The sequence below is a fragment of the Budorcas taxicolor genome, chromosome 1 (assembly GCF_023091745.1).
Source record: "Budorcas taxicolor isolate Tak-1 chromosome 1, Takin1.1, whole genome shotgun sequence".
NCBI classification, from domain to species: domain Eukaryota; kingdom Metazoa; phylum Chordata; class Mammalia; order Artiodactyla; family Bovidae; genus Budorcas; species Budorcas taxicolor.
The window spans coordinates 217,279,100-217,298,192 of NC_068910.1; the positions used below are offsets into that span (position 1 = coordinate 217,279,100).

Consider the following 19,093-nt stretch of genomic DNA (forward strand, 5'->3'; position numbering starts at 1 on the left):
ATATGGGCGGGAGCATCACACAACTCTGCTTCAAGGCTCTTATCTACGATGAGTCCCCTACATGTGAACAAGTTCTGTTCCAAGAGCACATTTCCAAGTCCAATTTGTTCGCAAGTCCAACAAAGTTAGCCTAGGTACCCAGCAAACACAATGGGCTGCATAGAACTGTTCAGTTCAGTTCAGTCGCTCAGTCGTGTCCAACTCTTTGCAACCCCCTGGACTGCAGCACGCCAGGCCTCCCTGTCCATCACCAACTCCCGGAGCATACTCAAACTCATGTCCGTCAAGCTGGTGATGACATCCAATGAGGATGAAATGGTTGGATGGCATCACCAACTCAATAGTACTGTACTGTAACAGGTTTATAATACTTTTCACACAAATGATACATTTAAAAAATCACAAAAAGTAAAGAAATCATTTCTAATCTTACAGGGCAGTACCTTGAATGGTACAGTAGTCCGGTACAACAGCTGGCACACAGGGGCTGGTGTTGGGTGAACGGGCAAGAAGAGTTGCTGAATGGAGGAAACAGAGGGGGCAGGAGGCGGTAGAGCTGAAGGTCGTCAGCCTTGGGAGATGGAGGGCGAGCTGCAGGGTCACTCGCCCATGATGCTGATGGCACAGGGTCTCGTTCCCTGCTGGAAGCAGATGCACACTCACATCTTTGAAGGTCTGCAACTTGAAGACTCATATGGAGGGGACTTATGAGTTTAATCCACCTCCCAGTCCTTATACGTAGTAGGTTGTCAGTCAATAACTGTTATATGACTGGATAGAAAATGGAAAGTTGAGATCAAAGAGAAAATTAGAGTGAAAATAGGCAGTCAATGACTAGGGAAGTGAAAGCGGCTCAGTCGCTTCCGACTGTTTACAACCCCAGGGACCATACAGTCCCATGGAATTCTTCAGGCCAGAATACTGGAGTGGGTGGCCTTTCCCTTCTCCAGGGGATCTTCCCAACCCAGGGATTGAACCGGGTGTCCCACATTGCAGGCAGATTCTTAACCAGCTGAGTCACCATTTTCTTACTCTGAGCTTCCTGGCGGCCAAAGTGAAACAGGAAACACCATAAATATCGAGACCTTTGTTGCTCAGGAGGAGGACACACATCATGTCCTCAAAGGAGGAAAGGATTTTCCTGGCACTTCTGTCTTGAGAAAATTTCCTCCAGAGTTGTGTGGAGGGGACAGAAGAAAGTGCTGGAGGAGACCACGCCTCCACAGGTGTTACAGAGACCATGATGCAAAGCAGTTGTCATGAAAAGCTTTTTCACTGTTCTCTGAGAAAAGCTGAGAGCATGGTGCCAAGCAAGACTCCACAGAAGCAAGTTTCTAAGGCAGCCAAGACAGTGGGATCAAAGGAAGTTGCTTTCTGAGGACTTCACTAAATCAGTGTAGACAGCCCGGAGAACTTGATGAAACAAATGGATTATATGTTCTTCAAATAATCCCCTCCCATCACAGTCACTGGAACGAACACGAGCTTTCTGACTGAATTCACAACGTTCTGTTAGCACTTCAGTCCAAGATGCCAGTATACATATACTGGTCAAGAGTGCAAGGTGTAGAGAGTCACACTGACCATCAGCTATTTGCTGGGTGTGCAGGCATGCTAAGGCACTTCAGTCGTGCCTGACGCTTTGAAACCCCAGGGACTGTAGCCCACCAGGCTCCTCTGTCCATGCGATTCTCCAGGCAAGAGTACTGGAGTGGGTTGCCATGCCCTCCCTCGAGGGATCTTCTTGACGCAGGGATCAAACCAGCGTCTCCTGCAGCTCCTGCATCGCAGGCAATTTCTTTACTGCTGAGCCACCGAGGAAGCCCCGTTTGCTGTGCAACTGTAAGCAGGTCACTTAAGCCCTTTGGGCTCCAGTTTTCTCATCTTCAGAATGGACTGCATATACCTTACCTAGAGATACATACGTACCACCTCAGAATTTAGTGACTTAAAAGATAAGTAAATTGGCCTCCATAAAATTTTTAAATGTTTTTCAAGAAAGTAAAAACACAGCCCAGAAATGGTAAAAAGTATTTGCAAATCATGTATCTGATTAGGAACTTGCCTCAGAATGTATAAATACCCCTTACAATAAAAATAAAAAGATATCCTACTTAAAAATAGGCAAAGGATTTGAATAGACATTTCTCCAAATAATACATAGGAAATTACCAAAAATCACAGGAGCTGATGCTCAAATCATTAGTCAGTGGAGAAATGCAAATTAGAACCACAGTGAGGCACCGTTTCATCCCCACTGAAATGACTAAATTAAAAAAAAAAAAAAGACAATAGCAAGTGATGACAAGGCTGTGACAAAATTGCTGGAATACAAAATGGTGCAGCTGTTGGGATACAGTTTGGCAGTTCCCCAAAATATCAAACATTCATTTACCACACAGCTCAACAATGCCAGTTCTAGGTATATACCCAAGAGAATTGGAAACACGTGTTCACATGAAAATCACACATGAATGGTCATAGCAGCACCACTCATAATAACCAAAAATGGAAACACTCAAATGTCCATCAACTGGTGAATGGATAGAGTGAGGTCTGCTCAAACAATGGAACAACATTCGCCGGTGAAGAGGAATGAAGTAGTGATACATGCTTCAACACAACGAACCTTGAAAACGCTGCGCAAAGTGAAGGAGGTCAGACACGAAAGGCCGCAGATCATATGATTCCATTTACATGAGGTTTTTAATCTTCCCGTAGTCCTTAACGGCCACTGTACATCTTATCCTCATTTTACGGATGAAGAAGCTGAGGTAGTCAGGCTCTTGGAAGGTTTACAGGAATCGATAATAAACAGCCTGTACTGGAAGGTTACTTATGAGTAGGGCACTGGTCTAAGCACTTTATATGAATTCACGTATTTGCTCCTTCCAACAAACCCATTTTGCAGATTAAAAAATTGAGAGTAAACTGCATGCTTGAAAAGGACTTATTGGAATCAAGGAGATTCTGAAAAACAAGCATTGGTTACTACAGAAGTGACTGAGCCTGTGGATTTGGAAACTGTTGAAAGAAAGGATGGCTATTAGTAAGCATAGGTCTCTCGTCCGAGTCACAGAAGGACAGCTCTGGGATTTGAATTCAGTGTCAAAGTCTGATATGCACTCCTCCTGAGCATCACCAGCTTGATGGATATGCGTCTGAGTGAGCTCCAGGAGTTGATGGACAGGGAAGCCTGGCGTGCTGTATTCCATGGGGTCTGAGCGTCTGAACTGAACTGAACTTCCCAAGATTCCCTCAACTGTCAGGGTGTTGGAGCTCTCAGGGAATCCCCTCCCACACCCCCCCTCTGCCTCTGTGCTACCACATGGCCCCGTCTGGCCCCCTCCATGAGACGTGGTGCTGTCCAGAGGCTGATGAGGCCGTCGCTGGAGTGATGACCTTGGACCCCAGCAGCCCAGGCATATATCTGGAGCCTCTTCCTTCCACGGGGGTCTGCACAGCCTGCCCAGCCCATAGACCCCTGTTCTTGTTCACTCCACCCCCCAGAAGCAAAAGAATCAATCCTGGCTCCTCTGAAGAGCATCTTGCAGGCCCTAAGACACAGGCCTGACCGAAGCTCTGTCTCTGCTATTTTGTGCTGCTCTCAGAGCCTCGGTGGGAGAGTTGGCCTGCCCCCAGGAGCCCATGCCGGTCCTCCTGGGAGCACCACATTGCCACCGTGGTTGTTTTCAGCTCGCAGCCCCGGCAGCTCTGTGGTTGCCCGATGAGGTATTCCAGAGCCATCTGCTTATGTCCTGAGGACGTGTGAGCCTCTTTCCCTGGAGCACGTGGAGGGTCCTCTCTGAGCTGCTGCCAGACACCGGCCTCCACGGCTCAGGGAGCCCCCACCCCCTTAGCCTTGAAGAGTTTCCAGAGCTCGCTTGCTTTTCAAAGTCCTCGAAGCCGGTTGAGTTCATCCCAGCCATGCACCCTCCCTGTCATCTCTTCACCCCTCTCTCTCACCAGGAAGACAGAACACAGTCCTCTCTACTTGTAAAATCTAGAAAACTCTGGACAGGACGTGGAGGGAGAGGAGGACAGGCCTATGAGACTGTCTTCGAAAACCCCGCTCCCCTGTTTCGCCCTCATCCCTTCTCCCTGTTCTAAGAGTCAGGAGCACAGCATTTCAAGGCTTGCAGGAGCCTGTGGGGTCCATCCTGCAGTAATGATATCTTCTGAAGGAGGCCGTGAATGCAGAGCACTCGCTCAGGGCCAGCACTGTTGCAGGAAGGGGGACCCCTTCCAGGCCCCGAAACTGGGCTCTTGTCTAACACTCGGAAATGAACTGTCCGAGGAGACACGTGTGCTGACAAAGCAAGAGATTTTACTGGGAAAGGGCGCCCGGGTGGAGAGCAGCAGGGTGAGGGGACCCAGGAGAGCTGCTCTGCCGCGTGGCTCGCAGTCTCGGGTTTTATGGTGATGGGAGTAGTTTCCGGGTGGTCTTTGACCAATCACTCTAATTCGGAGTCTTTCCTGGTGGTGCACGCATGGCTCAGCCAAGATGGATGCTAGCGAGAGGGATTCTGGGAAGTGGACGGACACGCAGTGTCTCCTTTAGGCCTTTCCCGAACTCTTCGGGTTGGTGGTGGCTGATTAGTTCTGTATTCCTTACCAGGATCTCCTGTTATAAAACAGCTCATGCAAATAGTTACTATGGTGCCTGGCCAGGGCGGGCGGTTTCAGTCAGGGTGCTTCCCCTAACAGCACCATTCTCTCTCTTTTTTTTAATTGGAGTCTAGTTGCCTTACAATGTTGTGTTGGTTTCTGCCGCACAACAAAGTGCATCAGCTATGAGTTGAGTGAGTGAGTGAGTGAAAGTCGCTCAGTTGTGTCTGACTCCTTGCGACCCCATGGACTATACAGTCCCTGGAATTCTCCAGGCCAGAATACTGAAACGGGTAGCCTGTCCCTTCTCCAGGGGATCTTTCCAACCCAGGAATCAAACCCAGGTCCCGCATTGCAGGCGGATTCTTTACCAACTGAGCTATCAGGGAAGCCCTCTCTCCAGAGGATCTTCCCAGCCCAGGGATCAAACCCAGATCTCTCACATTGCAGGTGGATTCTTTACCAGCTGAACCACAAGGGTAGCCCAAGCTGTGGCTCAGCTGGTAGAGAATCTGCCTGCGATGCAGGAGACCTGGGTTTGATCCCTGGGTTGGGAAGATCCCCTGGAGAAGGGAAAGGCCACCCACTCCAGTGTTCTTGCCTAGAGAATTCCATGGACTGTATAGTGCGTGGGGTTGCAAAAAGTCGGACACAGCTGAGCACCTTTCACTTGTTGTTCACTTTCACCACAAGGACACACGTGTGCACACAGGTGCGCACACCCACACATGCACACGCACACACACGCGTGCGTGCATTGTTTCCTATCCTCATATTCCATGGACTGGGGATAGAGCAAGGGGTCACTCCCTTTGGATGGTATGGCTGTGTTCTGAAGTGATGGACTTCAGTCCCTCTGAATCTACACCCGTGGGAACCCCATATGCAATCCTCTTTGTTCCCAACTCCTCTCCTATCTGACTCAGAAAACAGCCATCATGCAAGCAACTGCCCAAATAATGTTGTGGGGTTTTTCTGTACCCACTGAGTTCACTGTGCTAAGACTTCTTTTCAGTAGCCATCAGAAGCCCGTTTCTGGGACCCTCGGGTTTGCCAGTCCTGGTATTGTTCCACTTCCAATGTGTTATTTGAATAGCCCTGAAGTCAAGCTGCGATCATATATAGTTCACTATTTTGTTCATCTCGGGGATGCTTCTAAGAATACTGTCATCTCTTTAAGAGGGCCTTCTTTCTAGAGTCCACAGGAATTTCTCCTTTTAAAAATCTGCTAATTTGGTTGTCACTGTGCTGGGTCTTCACAGCAGTGCAGGCTTGTCTCTAGTTGCCGTGAGCGGGCGCCACTCTCTAGGAGCAGTGAGCGGGTTTCTCTTGCAGTGGCTTCCCTTGCTGCGGGTCCCGGGCTCTAGAGCACAGCTCAATAGTCGTGGGCCTTGGGCTTAGCTGGGCTTCCCTTGTGGCTCAGTTGGTAAAGAACCCACCTGCAATGCAGGAGACCCCAGTTAGTTGCTCCACAGCATGCAGGATCTTCCTGGATCAGGAATTGAACCTGTGTCTCCTGGACTGAGCCAGGAGATTCTTTACCACTGAGCCAGCAGAGAAGCCCTACAGTCCATCAGAATTTCTTTTACAAATCAGTGCTATATTTAGAAACAGGTGAAATCTAAATAAGGTCTGTATGTGACTTAACAGTATTGAACCATGTCAGATTCCTGGTTTTGATAGTTGTGGGTGGTGGTGTACAATGCTCTCCCTGGGTGGAGCTGGGTAAAGATAACATGGGAATTCTCTGCACTACTTTTGCAACTTCTTGTGGGTCTTAAATGATTTCAAATGGAAAAGTTATCAATTGTATAAAAAAAGTCTACCTGGTATGTAGCTTTTCTGACGGTAACAATTCTGTAAATCTCCCGTTTTACTTTGGGTTCCAGGAAGCTTAGAGTCAAATTTTAAATTCTCTCTAGAAATACCAAGGCTCTTTTGACCTACACATGTACATCCTTTTCCAAATGTTGACTTTCCACTTGTCAACTAAAGAAAAAGGCACAACCTACTAGAAATACCAAGGCTTTTTTGACCTACACATGTACATCCTTTTCCAAATGTTGACTTTCCACTTGTCAACTAAAGAAAAAGGCACAACCTAAGCGTTGAGAGGTGTGTTTTATTTGGGAACCTTACTGAGGACTGTAACCGGGGAGACATCAACTCAGACAGCTGAGGAACTGCTCCCCAGAAGTAAGAGAGGAGCCAGATATAGGAGCTTTTGCTGGAAAAAAAGAAAAGCAAATAAACCATGGAGTCAACATCGAATGGAGTCGAACATCAAAAGATTACTGCTAATCACAAAAAACAGACATCTGGAGTTAATGATCTTAGTGCTTTGCTCTGTGTGGGAAGATGCGAGAATCTGGGCTCATTGGAATCATTTCTTAGATGCTCATCTTCAGTAGCCTGTTTTCCTTTATCCTGAATCCCCTCGGGGTACACGGAGAGGTGGGGGCGGGGGAGGAGCTGCACTGTCTGACGGGTGCAACATTCTTTTTTTACGGGACCAAAAAGTCATTATTTTGTTGTGCATACTTCTTCGGAGTGACTTTGAATCAGTTCAGTTCAGTTCAGTCGCTCAGTCGTGTTCGACTCTTTGCAACCCCCTAGGCTGAACCACGCCAGGCCTCCCTCTCCATCACCGACTCCCGGAGTTTACTCAAGTCCATTGAGTCGGTGATGCCAATGAACCATCTGATCCTCTGTTGTCCCCTTCTCCCACCTTCAATCTTTCCCCACATCAGGGTCTTTTCCAATGAGTCAGTTCTTCACATCAGGTGGCCAAAGTATTGGGAGTTTCCACTTCAGCATCAGTCCTTCCAATAAATATTCAGGACTGATTTCCTTTAGGATGGACTGGTTGGACCTCCTTGCAGTCCAAGGGACTCTCAAAAGTCATCTCCAGCACCACAGTTCAAAAGCATCAATTCTTCGGCACTCAGCCTTCTTCACAGTCCAACTCTCACATCCATACATGACCACTGGAAAAACCATAGCTTTGACTAGATGGACCTTTGTTGGCAAAGTAATGTCTCTGCTTTTTAATATGCTGTCTAGGTTGGTCATAACTTTTCTTCCAAGGAACAAATGCCTTTTACTTTCATGGCTACAGTCACCATCTGCAGTGATTTTGGAGCCCCCCAAAATACAGTCTGTCACTGTTTCCATTGTTTCTCCATCTGTTTCCCATGAAGTGATGGGACCGGATGCCATGATCTTACTTTTCTGAATGTTGAGCTTTAAGCCAGCTTTTTCACTCTCCTCTTTCACCTTCATCAAGAGGCTCTTTAGTTCTTCTTCACTTTCTGCCATGAGGGTGGTGTCATCTGCATATCTGAGGTTATTGATATTTCTCCAGGCAATCTTGATTCCAGCTTGTGCTTCTTCCAGCCCAGCATTTCTCATGATGTATTCTGCATATAAGTTAAATAAGCAGGGTGACAATATACAGCCTTGACGTACTCTTTTCCCAGTTTGGAGTGACTTTGAGTACTTTATGAAAAGAAATAGTGTATAAATACAGAAACAACATTACAGTTGTCACAGCCAGCTTACGAGACATTCGCGTGCTTTGTTGCTTCATCATCTAAGGTTTCTGTTTTACCTTTATCTGAAAGCACTCACCTAGAACCCCTCCCTCACCATGTAGCATCTTTCCCAGAGAGTCACAGGCGAGTTTCTGGTGCATTGAGAGCTCCAGCTTCAGCTGGGACACATCCAGCAGAGGGGTGTCCAGCTGGTGAGCAGCTAGGCTGATCCCCAGGCCAGCACAGATGCCTCTAGATGTTAGAAGTCTGAGGTCCTTGAGACAACCCCAGTTCAAATGCAAATGCCTCTCTGAGGACAGATGGGTGGTTTCAGCAGCTACAACCTGGAAAGGCGTGCTCTAGCAGTGCATTTTTAAAAATTGCCTTTGTGGACAGGTGTGAACTGCATGCTGCTTTATGGGTCAGGCTGTTATTAGAGTCCACTCCACTGTGGTTCACTCAGAATCCTCACAGACCCCATGCTCAGCAAAAATAAAGCAGAGCAATCTCTTCACCTGGAGAGGAAGGTGGGAACATGTTGGTCTCCCGGCAGAGATCACACCATCACACCATCACACCATCACACACACACACACACCCATTGGTCCAGTCACAAACCAGCAAAAGGGAAAGGGTGTGACTGCTGTGAAGGTATAATATCCAGCTCTGCCAATCACTGGTCATGTGGCTTTGATGAGCCTTGTTCCCTCTGAGCCTCAGTTTCTTCATCTGTAAAGTGGGGTGAGGTGGTTCAAGCTACACACTCAGCAGGCAGTAATGTGCATAAAGGGCTTGACATAGCATCTGGCATGTTGTTACTGCTCTTAAAGGTTCAATCCTTGCCCCTTCTTCAATAATAATTACAATATTAATCAGAATAATAATTAGCATGTAGAGAGCTCTGATCAAGATGGCAGAGTAGAAGAACGTGGAACTCACCTCCTTCTACAAATACATCAAAAACACATCTACAGGTGGGGCAGTTCTCACAGAGCACCTCCCAGGCCATAACAGAAGACCTCAAACTCCTGAAAGGACAAGAAAGGTTTCTATGCAACTGGGCAGGATGAAAGGGGAAAGGCAGGTGAGTGGGACAGTTCCTGGGTCTCTGTGATGGAGCCGAAAAGAGGAAACATTCCTGAACCCTGGGAAGCCCCTTCACCAGTGGGGAGCTCAGAAACAGAGCTTCAGAGGCTCAGAGGCGAGCCCAGCCACCAGCCCGCGGCAGACAGAGCAGAGAGGCCTGCACAGATGGTCCAGCCACCAGGCTGGGCCCCCAGCCTGAGACACAGGTCTGCTGCTATGGACTGGGGCTGGGTGCTGAGACTCGGAGTTCAGAGGCCTGGCCTGGGGAGAGGACTGGAGTTGGCTGCTGGGAGGCAGCCTGAAGGGCCTGGAGCATGACCCAGCTCACCAAGGGGTGTTCTTGGAAGAAGCTCAGCCCTCCACAGTAGCAACACACATTGCTAAGTAGCGCGCCAAGGGCAGGGCCACTATAGCAGCTGCTGTGTCCATGCACTGACCCCTACCTCCGCGGGCTCCTAGTGAGTGCCTGACCCCTACCTCCGCGGGCTCCTAGAGAGTGCCCCCAGCCACGGCTCAGGGGCTCAGTAGCAGATGGCACAGGCTGCCCACACACAGGAGGGTGGATGAAACCACAGCTGAGCCCCGGGGCCACACTACCTGGGAAGCAGGGCTGGAGTTTTTCCCCCTGGGGTTGTGTGAACCATGGATTTACACCCCTGCCCCTGGCTTTGTAAAGTCAGCACCTGTGTCATCTGACAGACACAGATCTACACCAAGACAGATGAGAATTAAAATGGCAAAAGTTAAAGGGAGGATGACAAGGAGACCCCATAAGGCCATCAGCTGATTTCTCTACAGAAAAGTTGCAGGCCACAGGGGAGTGGCAAGATATATACAAAGTCCTGAAAGGGAAAAAAATTGCAATTAGGATACTCTACCCAGCAAGATTATCATTTAGAATAGAGGGAGAAGAAAGAATGTCTCAGACAAGCAAAAACAAAAAGAACAGAGCAATACTAAACGTACCCTAAAGGAAATATTGCAAGGTCTTCTCTAAATAGAAAATAAGTAAGAATCTATAGGAAAGAGAAAATTACAGTTGGAAGGTAAATCATGTAAATAAACCAGTACACAGATTTTTAAAAAAAACAAAAAAGGATTTTTCTGTGAAAGTGATGACAACCACAATGAACAGCAAAAGGATGAACCTGAAGATGTAAAATCATAAAATCATCAAAATTGTAAAATGTGGGGGATGACTAAGAACATACAGTTCTTTTTTCTAGAATGTGTTTGAACCTGTATGACTACCAGTCTAACAGAAGAACATATAGGAAGGGATTAATGCATTTGAAAAACAGAGTGATCACAAATCTGAAACATACTACAGATCCACAAAAACCAAGAAGCAAAGAACATAAGCTTAATACAAAAGAGAGTCAGCCAGCTGCAGAATGGAAAAGGACGAGGAAGAGATGCAAAATCAATGGGAAACCAAGGTTTAAAATGACAATAAATACAATAATTACTTTAAAAGTCAGTGGGCTAACTGTGCCTCTAAGTGTGCCGCATCTGAAAGATATAGAGTGGCAGAGTCGGTTAAAAAACCGAAACAAGAGCCCACGATAACGCTGCCTGCAGGAGACCCACTTCAGGGCAAGGGACACACGTGGAGTGAAGTAAAAGTTACCGTGTAGAGTGCGTCAGACGCTATGCTACACTGTAGGAATACAAAAGAAAGGAATCAGCGTCCCTGCTCTTAAACAGATGATCTTTCGTGTTGACAGGACACTTCTGTGTATCTCGTCCTGTTAAGGCCTCACCCCAGCTCTCAGAGGTGGGTGATCTTGTCATTCATTCCCATTTCACAGACCAGGCCAGTCGTCTGCTGAGGATGGTGGTGACACCTCTCGGCTGCTAGGGAAGGATAAACAATGCAAAGCGGTTCTCGGAGTCCGAGGCCTGGGAGACAGGGGACAGCACGTCTGTGAGGGCGTCATGGGTTCTCTTTAGTGGAGATTCTGAGACAACCCAGGGAGAGAGCCGTCGAGGTGGGAGGAGAGCCACTGGCTAGAGCCGCCCCGGCTGGGGCTCCCCTTCCCCTCACGCCCCGCCTCTCCTCCCCGCAGATGCCTGCAGCAGCCGCCGCCCGCGGACAGCCTGCCCACCGCCAGCGTCGTCCTCTGCTTCCACGACGAGGCCTGGGCCACCCTCCTGAGGACCGTGCACAGCATCCTGGATACGGCGCCCAGGGCCTTCCTGAAGGAGATCGTCCTGGTGGACGACCTCAGCCAGCAAGGTGGCCGCGGGCTTCCTGAAGGCCCTCTCGGGAGGGCGTGGACCCTGGGGGGGCCGTGCACAGACTGGGGTTTGGAGCCCGTGTAGGCGGGAGTCCCCGAAGCGGTCCCGCAGACGGGGATTCGGGTGCAGGAGACTCATCCGGGTAGAGCCCCAGAGGCTCCGCCCCCTGTGACACCCACAGGGTGTGACGCTGGCTGCAGGCGCGGAACCAGCAGCTGGAGGGTGACTGCGCTGCCCTCTCGTTGTTGGCTTTTTTGACCGCACTGCACGGCGAGCGGGATCTTAGTCCTGCGTCCCTGTATTGGAAGTGTGGGGTCCTAACCACTGGACCGCCAGGGAGGTCCCTTGTACTGACCTTGATCCTAACCACTGGACCGCCAGGGAGGTCCCTTGTACTGACCTTGATCCTAACCACTGGACTGCCAGGGAGGTCCCTTGTACTGACCTTTTCCGTAAGGCACTTGAGCCCTGGAGCATCTGCAGATTCGGTGTCTACGGTGGGTGGGGGGACTCCTGGAACCAATGCCCGCACCCCGACTCTGAAGGGTGACTGTCCGCTGGGCTCTCCATCTCTGCCAGTTTGCTCATCTGGGGGCACTCACACCTGTCCCTTTGCACAGTTTTTCTGATCTTGAATATGCTGTGCTGTGCTTAGTCACTCAGCCACGTCCCGCTGTCTGCAACCCCGTGGACGGCAGCCCACCAGGCTCCTCCGCCCATGGGACTCTCCAGGCAAGAGTACTAGAGTGGGTTGCCATGTCCTCCTCCAGGGGATCTTCCCAACCCAGGGATGGAACCCAGGTCTTCCGCATTGCAGGCAGATTCTTTATCAGCTGAGCCCCCAGGGAAGCCCAAGAATCCTGGAGTGGGTGACCTATCCATTCTCCAGAGGATCCTCCCCACCTAGGAACGGAACCTGATCTTGAATACAAAGCCCAAAAAGCCTCTCTCAACCTGTATGCTCTGTAGGACTGTCATTCCTGAAGAGTGTGTAGGCTTTTGATTTCAGTCTCTAGCCTCCCATTTTCTCTCCATTGCTCACTCCCCCACAATTGCAGGTAAGACCTCTCTGGCCGGTGCCACCCTTCTGGGGGCCGCCTACAGTGGCCCCTCTGTCTTTGACTTCCTTGACCCCTGTGTCTTAGTCAGGTACGCTAGAAGCAGAGCCTGAGATGGGGACTCATGTGTATGTTATTGGGGGCAGGGCGGTGCTCTCAGGGGAACACTCTAGGGGAGCAGGGAAGCCTGGAGGAGGCAGAAAAAGTTGAGCTAAGGTGCGGTGTCAGGTGAAGGTCAGCCACGGCCTATTCCCAGGTGCACCTCAGCATCTGTCTTGGCTTGAAGCAAACCGTGGGCTTGGTATTCAGGCAGCGGTCAGTCATTGCCAATCCACCCATCACCCACCTGCGGTGAGGGGTGGCATTCTGCCCAACTCCCTGCTATTTGCAGGAGAGGCGGCTCTGGTCCCCTGGGTTCTGGTCCCCTGGGGCACGTCTTCAGGGAAGGATGGGGACTTCAGTTGGTGGCCAACTCCCGGCAGCTGGGCACCTGCAAACCAAACCAGCAAGAGGGTCCCAGCGGAGCGGGGTGCCAGCAACGTCTGCTCCAGCCTCGCTGCTGCCTGTGGAGAATGTGAGCACGTTCTCTTCTCTCCTAGCTTCAAGACGCCATGTCTCCCGGTTTTTACCAGAGGGAACCCTGATCCACCCAAAGGAACTAGGCATTTCGCATCTTAGCGACAACCACCCCGTAATGTAGGCAATGCTCGCCACCGCTCCCAAGAGGGGCCTGTTAGCAATGATCCTAGTGATGGTCATCGCACCCTCGAGGGCTGTGGCATCCCGTGACCTCACTGACCACCCCCCTGTTGATTCCAGGACAACTCAAGATGGCTCTCAGCGAGCACGTGGCCCGGTTGGAGGGTGTGAAGTTGCTCAGGAGCACCAGGAGGCTGGGCGCCAGTGGGGCCCGGATGCTGGGGGCCGCCAGGGCCACCGGGGATGTGCTGGTCTTCATGGATGCCCACTGCGAGTGCCAGCCGGGCTGGCTGGAGCCCCTCCTGGCCAGAATAGCTGGTGACAGGTAACTCACCCCCAGAGGCTGTAAAGCAGGAGGCGGGAGAGGGAGAGATCATCTACAGCCTCAGCCACTCACAGAACACACCCCACCTCCCCGGCCACCACTGCCTGAGCCGACTGCAGCTCCAGTGCCCAAGCCAGGGAGGAAGGGTCATGGCCAGAGAAAAGGGGAAATTTCCAAGGGCAAAGGGTCAGACCCCCCTCTTAGGGATGTTCCTGGCTCAGGATGCTGACCATGCTGTTTCCCATGGAAGAAGACTGATCCAGGCTTCTGCCTTAGGGATACCTAGTTCTTTAAAAATATGTGTATATCACTTTATAGTTTACAAACAGCTCCTGGTCAAAGTGCAGGGTCTGGGATGTCTTCATTCTATTTTTTTTTAATAGACTTTATTATTACAACAATTTTTGGTATACAGCAAAATTGAGAGGCAAGAATGCTGGAGTGGGTTGCCCTTCCCTGCTCCAGGGGACCTTCCCGACCCAGAAATCAAGCCTGGGTCTCCTGCACTGCAGGCAGAGTCTTTACCAACTGAGCTGTGAGGGAAGCCCCCAGTTGAGAGGAAGTTACAGAGATTTCTCATGTATCGTCTCCCTCCACGTGTGCATAGCCTTCCCCGTTTCAGCATCTTCCATCAGAGTGGTAAGATGGTTAACAATTGATGAACCCACATTTACAAATCAAAAGCATCCAAGAGGAATGCCTAGTTCCCAAGGTCACCTAGTTATCAAGGTCGCCTAGTTCCCAAGGTCATGGTCACCTAGTTCCCAAGGTCACAGTCACCTAGTTTCTCAAGGTCAAGGTCACCTAGTTCTCAAGGTCGTCTAGTTCCCATGGTCATCTAGTTCTCAAGGTCGTCTAGTTCTCAAGGTCATCTAGTTCCCAGGGTCACCTAGCTTCCAAGGTCACCTAGTTCTCAAGGTCATCCAGTTCTCAAGGTCACCTAGTTCTCAAGGTCACCTAGCTCTCAAGGTCACCTAACTCTCACGGTCACCTAGTTCTCAGGGTCGTCTAGTTCCCAGGGTCACCTAGTTCTCAAGGTCATCCAGTTCTCAAGGTCACCTAGTTCCTAAGGTCACCTAGCTCTCAAGGTCACCTAACTCTCAAGGTCACCTAGTTCTCAGCTGAGGTTGAGACTGCTCCGTATTTGAGGGCTTAGTGATGGAAGGCAGTCTGAAGAACCCCACATTTGTGTGTGTGTGTGTGTGTGTGTGTGTGTGTGTGTGTGTGTGTGTGTTGAGGAGCAACAGGGGATTAAGATGCCTCCAGCTCTGCAGAGCGAGCCGCCTTCCTCTGGTCTGTGGCCCAGGAAAGCTCTCAGCCCTGTCCTGCTCTGTCCCCCTCGGCAGACAGAGTCCCGGGAGGGCCAGCGTCAGTCTTGGGGTCACACCTGAGCAGCAAAGCTCTGGGAAGAGAGACTGTAGAGCTTCTTGCTTCTTAGTATAAGACACTTCCCACAAACACTGAGAATTTGCATGAACTTCCAGAATGACTTTCTACATCACAGAGCAAGAGGACCATTCAGGCCGAGGGGAAAAGCAAAGAGTGGTGAGGTAGACTAGGGTTGTTCCTCCTTGGGGTGAAAGCTTGGTGGATGAGTTTGCAGCTGTAGCTACCTTTTGGCTCCCTGGACAGTGGTGCTTTGGTTGACCTCACATATTTCAGTTAGCTGGTGTTTGTTGACAGCTCCATTGAAACCTAAATGCTTGACCACCTAGAGCTTAGAAAGGCTTAGGAGAGGATTGACCTCAAGTCTGCCTGTGAGTTAAAACTCAGTTCACAAGTGACAGGATGATGGAGTGAGTCCTTTCCTCACTCCTTCCAAGTCAGACAGGGAAGCTTTGCTATTTTGCCCTAAGTGAATTCTAAGAACTCCAGATACATCTGTAGGTTTGAAACACGAAGCTAAATATAAGGCTGTTTTTTTTTTTTTAATCACTCCTTTTCAAGTCTCTCAACTCCAATTTCTTCCTAATTTAGCCCTGATCAAGCAGCTGCTCTGGTCCATGGGAATAAAAAACAAAACAAGGAAACATCTTTCATTTTATTCATTGACATTTTAATCTTCATCTTTACCCAAAGTGTATTCAAAAAGGCTTATGATGAATCATTTATGTAACTGGCTAAAATAGAAGAAGGAAAAGATGGTGTTGGAAACTGGGGGTAATACAGTTACTAGAAATGAGATTTGCATATGACCCTGAGCCTCCAGCAAGGCAGAGCAAAAAGAGAAACTTTAGGGTGATCATTCTCTGATGAAAAGGGAGGTACAACTTTTATCAAGAAGGACACAGCTGAGAGCTCTGGGACAGACATTGTGTAGACACTTGAACGCAGTTTCCTCTCTTGTCTTGTTACAATTACCAAGACGGCACAGACTCGATGGGACTCTTCAGAACTCAGCCACACGGCTTCCCTGGCTCTTGACTCTGAAATTCCACAAAATGCTCTGCCAGTTGCCAGATCCATCCGCTCTGCACAGCTCTTTCAACAGTAAGCACACCTGGGAGCGCATCCCCCTGAAATCCTTGCCGGTACTTCTCAGCTTCTTCGGTCAATGCACAGTGCTCCAAAGTGGTGGAGGCCAGAGGTCTCGAGTCACCATCACCTTCCAGAGGGCAGGGAAAACATATCAGGATTCTTGTTGTAAATATAAGCCCTGTGACCCTTCATGCCAAGGCCGGTCACTGGAGGCCACAGATTAAAGCAGATCCTTGAATGCCAGGACCACTCTGGCCCTCTCCATATGGGCTGGGCTCGTGCCAGCCCTGGCCGTCTCTGAAGTGGATGGAAAGCGATGGGAGGGTAAACAGCATGGCTGGCATCTCTTTCCCAGAAATATTCCTTTTCTTAGACTGGTAGCTGCCAGCCAGTCTAAGACTTTTCTTACCAGTCTAACTGGGTAACCCCTGAGTTCATGCCTAACTCATTCCAAGGTACAGCTTTTAGAAGAAACTTCCATGAAAGGTGATGAAAGGAAAAAATATGTGACTGAGATATGACTAGGTGGAGGGCAGCTGCTGGTACACCTGAGTGATGCGTCAAAAGGCAGGGTTTCCAACCTGTACCGAAATCTGTGCCAATTTCCCATAGCGCCTTCTCTGAGGTCATGTAGTCCTGAGCCGAGCAAAAAATCTGGGATATAATACAACGCCAACAGCTACAGGAAATGAACAAGGGAATCTAGTTGAGGACTTCGCTGAGAGACACCATGTACTCATACACACGCACGTGCGCTCGTGCACGCATGCACACACACACACACACACACACACACGCTTTAACATCAAGGAAACTTCTGGGGCTTGACAATCCTGGTTTCTCAAGACAACCCAGTTTCATGATCCAGGTAGGAGCCAGAACTAGACCCGAGAGCAGGGGCCGTGAGCCCTCTGCAGTTAAACACAATATTTTGTATATGTGCATACGATTATTTTCTGAGGAGGGATCCATTGTTTTCCTGTGATTCCCAGAGGAATCAAAGGCCTCCAAAGAAGTCAAGAGCCATAGTCCTAGAGTATTACAGCTGAGAAAGAAAGGCCTTTCTGGGAAGTAGTTCCGCCTCCCATTTTACAAATGAGGAAACTAAGGCCCAGAGAGGCACAGCAGCTGCCTCAAGGCCACACAGCGCACTAGCGGCAGAGCTGAGCCTAGGTCACCGTTCCTCTATCTCTCAGGTTTGTCCAGAGAGGGTGTGTGTGTGTGTGTGTGTGTGTGTGTGTGTGTGTGTTTATTTTTATGGACAGAGAGATTTTTAAAGAAGGGGGCAGGAATAGTCTTTAATGAAATGGGCCCCCAACTCCCTGTGGAAAAATGTATTTTCTAGAACAGTGCTGTTCAGTAGAAATAGAACAGGAACCACACGTATAACAAACATTTCTAGTAGCCCCACGGCAAGATAAAGAGACAGATGATGTTAATTTCAACAAAATATTTTAGTAAACCCAATATGTCCAAAATATTATCATTTCCATGTGCAATCAACACGATGATTGCTGAGATGGGCACACCATTTTTCATACGGAGTCTTCTCAAGGCCATGCGTGTTTTACAGTTACACCACATCTTGGTTCAGACACCTGATATTTTTAGGAGCCCAGTAGCTGCGTAACTGGTGGTTGCTGTACTGGGGGCTGGTGTCTAAATTATGTTTCTGCCCCCCCAGCAAATGGAGGGTGTGTATCCCTTCTCTGACCTCATGGTTCCTTCCAGGAGCAGGGTGGTGTCTCCAGTCCTAGACGTGATTGACTGGAAGACTTTGCAGTATTACCCCTCCGCGGACCAGCAGCGGGGAGTGTTGGACTGGAAGCTGGATTTCCACTGGGAGCCTTTGCCGGAGCGCGAGAGGAGGGCCCTTGCCTCCCCTGCCAGTCCCTTCAGGTGAGGCTCCTTCCCCAGCCAGCTTCGCCGCTGCCTAGGGATGGCTGTTATTATCCTCACATTGCTTTACGAGTGGAGTCCGGCGAAATTTCCAGACCATGAAAGTAGAAAGCAGAAGCACCTTATCTGGGGTCTCAGTCCAGCTCCGTCTCACCAGGAAACTCTGGAGCTGCTCAGGCCTCAGATGCTTTCTTGGTAAAAGGGAAGAATTCAGCTGGGTAAATGCTAAGACACCGGAAGTCTCAAAATACGTCCAGCTTTGTGGTTTGCTTCTCACGTGTTTGACTTTCAGACAAATATCCTTTGTTTAACATAGGATACGTTATGAAGAGCTTTTATTAAGAGCCTGGACTCTGGGTTGGGAATTCTGAAGGGAGCTCTGGTGTTGGCTGTTTGCTTTGTGGTGTCCGGGGCCTCAGCAGGATCAGACTAGACTGGCTGGAAATGACTCAAAGGCTCGGGGCAGGACTCCCCAGAGTCCAATGGTGGCCTTCTCTGGGACCCAGTGGGAGCTTCTTCCCTGTTCTCTCCATGAGATCCCTGCAGGCGGGTCCCTGGGGCTTCCTATACCCTGGCACTGAGTTCAGACAGCAAAGGTCCCAGAAGAGCCAGGCAAAGCAAGCTGTCATCTCCTACCCTATTTAAAAAATAACGTATTGAGGTGAAATTCATATAATGTAGAATGAACCATTTCTAAGTGAACAATTCAGTATATTCACGATGCTGAGCAACCATTGCCTCTTTACAGTTCCAAAACATTTCCCTTTTTCTAAAGGCAAGTCCCTTACTTGGTGTCTCCCATTGTCCCCTTTCTTCAGCCGCTAGCAATCCCCAATCCACTGTCCGTCTCCATAGATTTATCAATTCTGGATATTTAATACCAAGGGACTCACACAGTAGGTGACCTTTTGTGTCTGGCTTCTCCCACTTATCTTGATGTTTCAGAGTATGTACCCCCTTTTATAAGCAAGTCTCAGAGGTCACCCGGGGTCACTTCCTCCAAAGCTACAGGCCACCTAGGTTCCCAGGAGGGAGACGTGGCCCTCAGTCGCAGTGGGGTCGACGTTGCATTGTAGAGAGAGCCCAAGGGACAAGGATTCTGCCGCCGTTGGCCTGCCCAGCACGAAGCAGTCACCCAAGCTGTTTCTGTGTGCCTAGTTTATGGA

At 49.5% G+C, this 19,093-nt stretch overlaps 1 protein-coding gene across 1 annotated transcript in view; it reads left to right on the forward strand.

Annotated features, from left to right (window-relative positions):
* Window positions 1-19,093, forward strand: part of GALNT15 (polypeptide N-acetylgalactosaminyltransferase 15) — a 44,285-nt gene that overhangs the window by 9,960 nt on the left and 15,232 nt on the right. Inside the window, exons 2-4 of the mRNA XM_052648452.1 lie at window positions 11,297-11,466; window positions 13,346-13,550; window positions 17,760-17,927. Of these exons, the coding sequence (XP_052504412.1) occupies window positions 11,297-11,466; window positions 13,346-13,550; window positions 17,760-17,927 (543 nt within the window). The remainder of the gene's footprint in view (window positions 1-11,296; window positions 11,467-13,345; window positions 13,551-17,759; window positions 17,928-19,093) is intronic.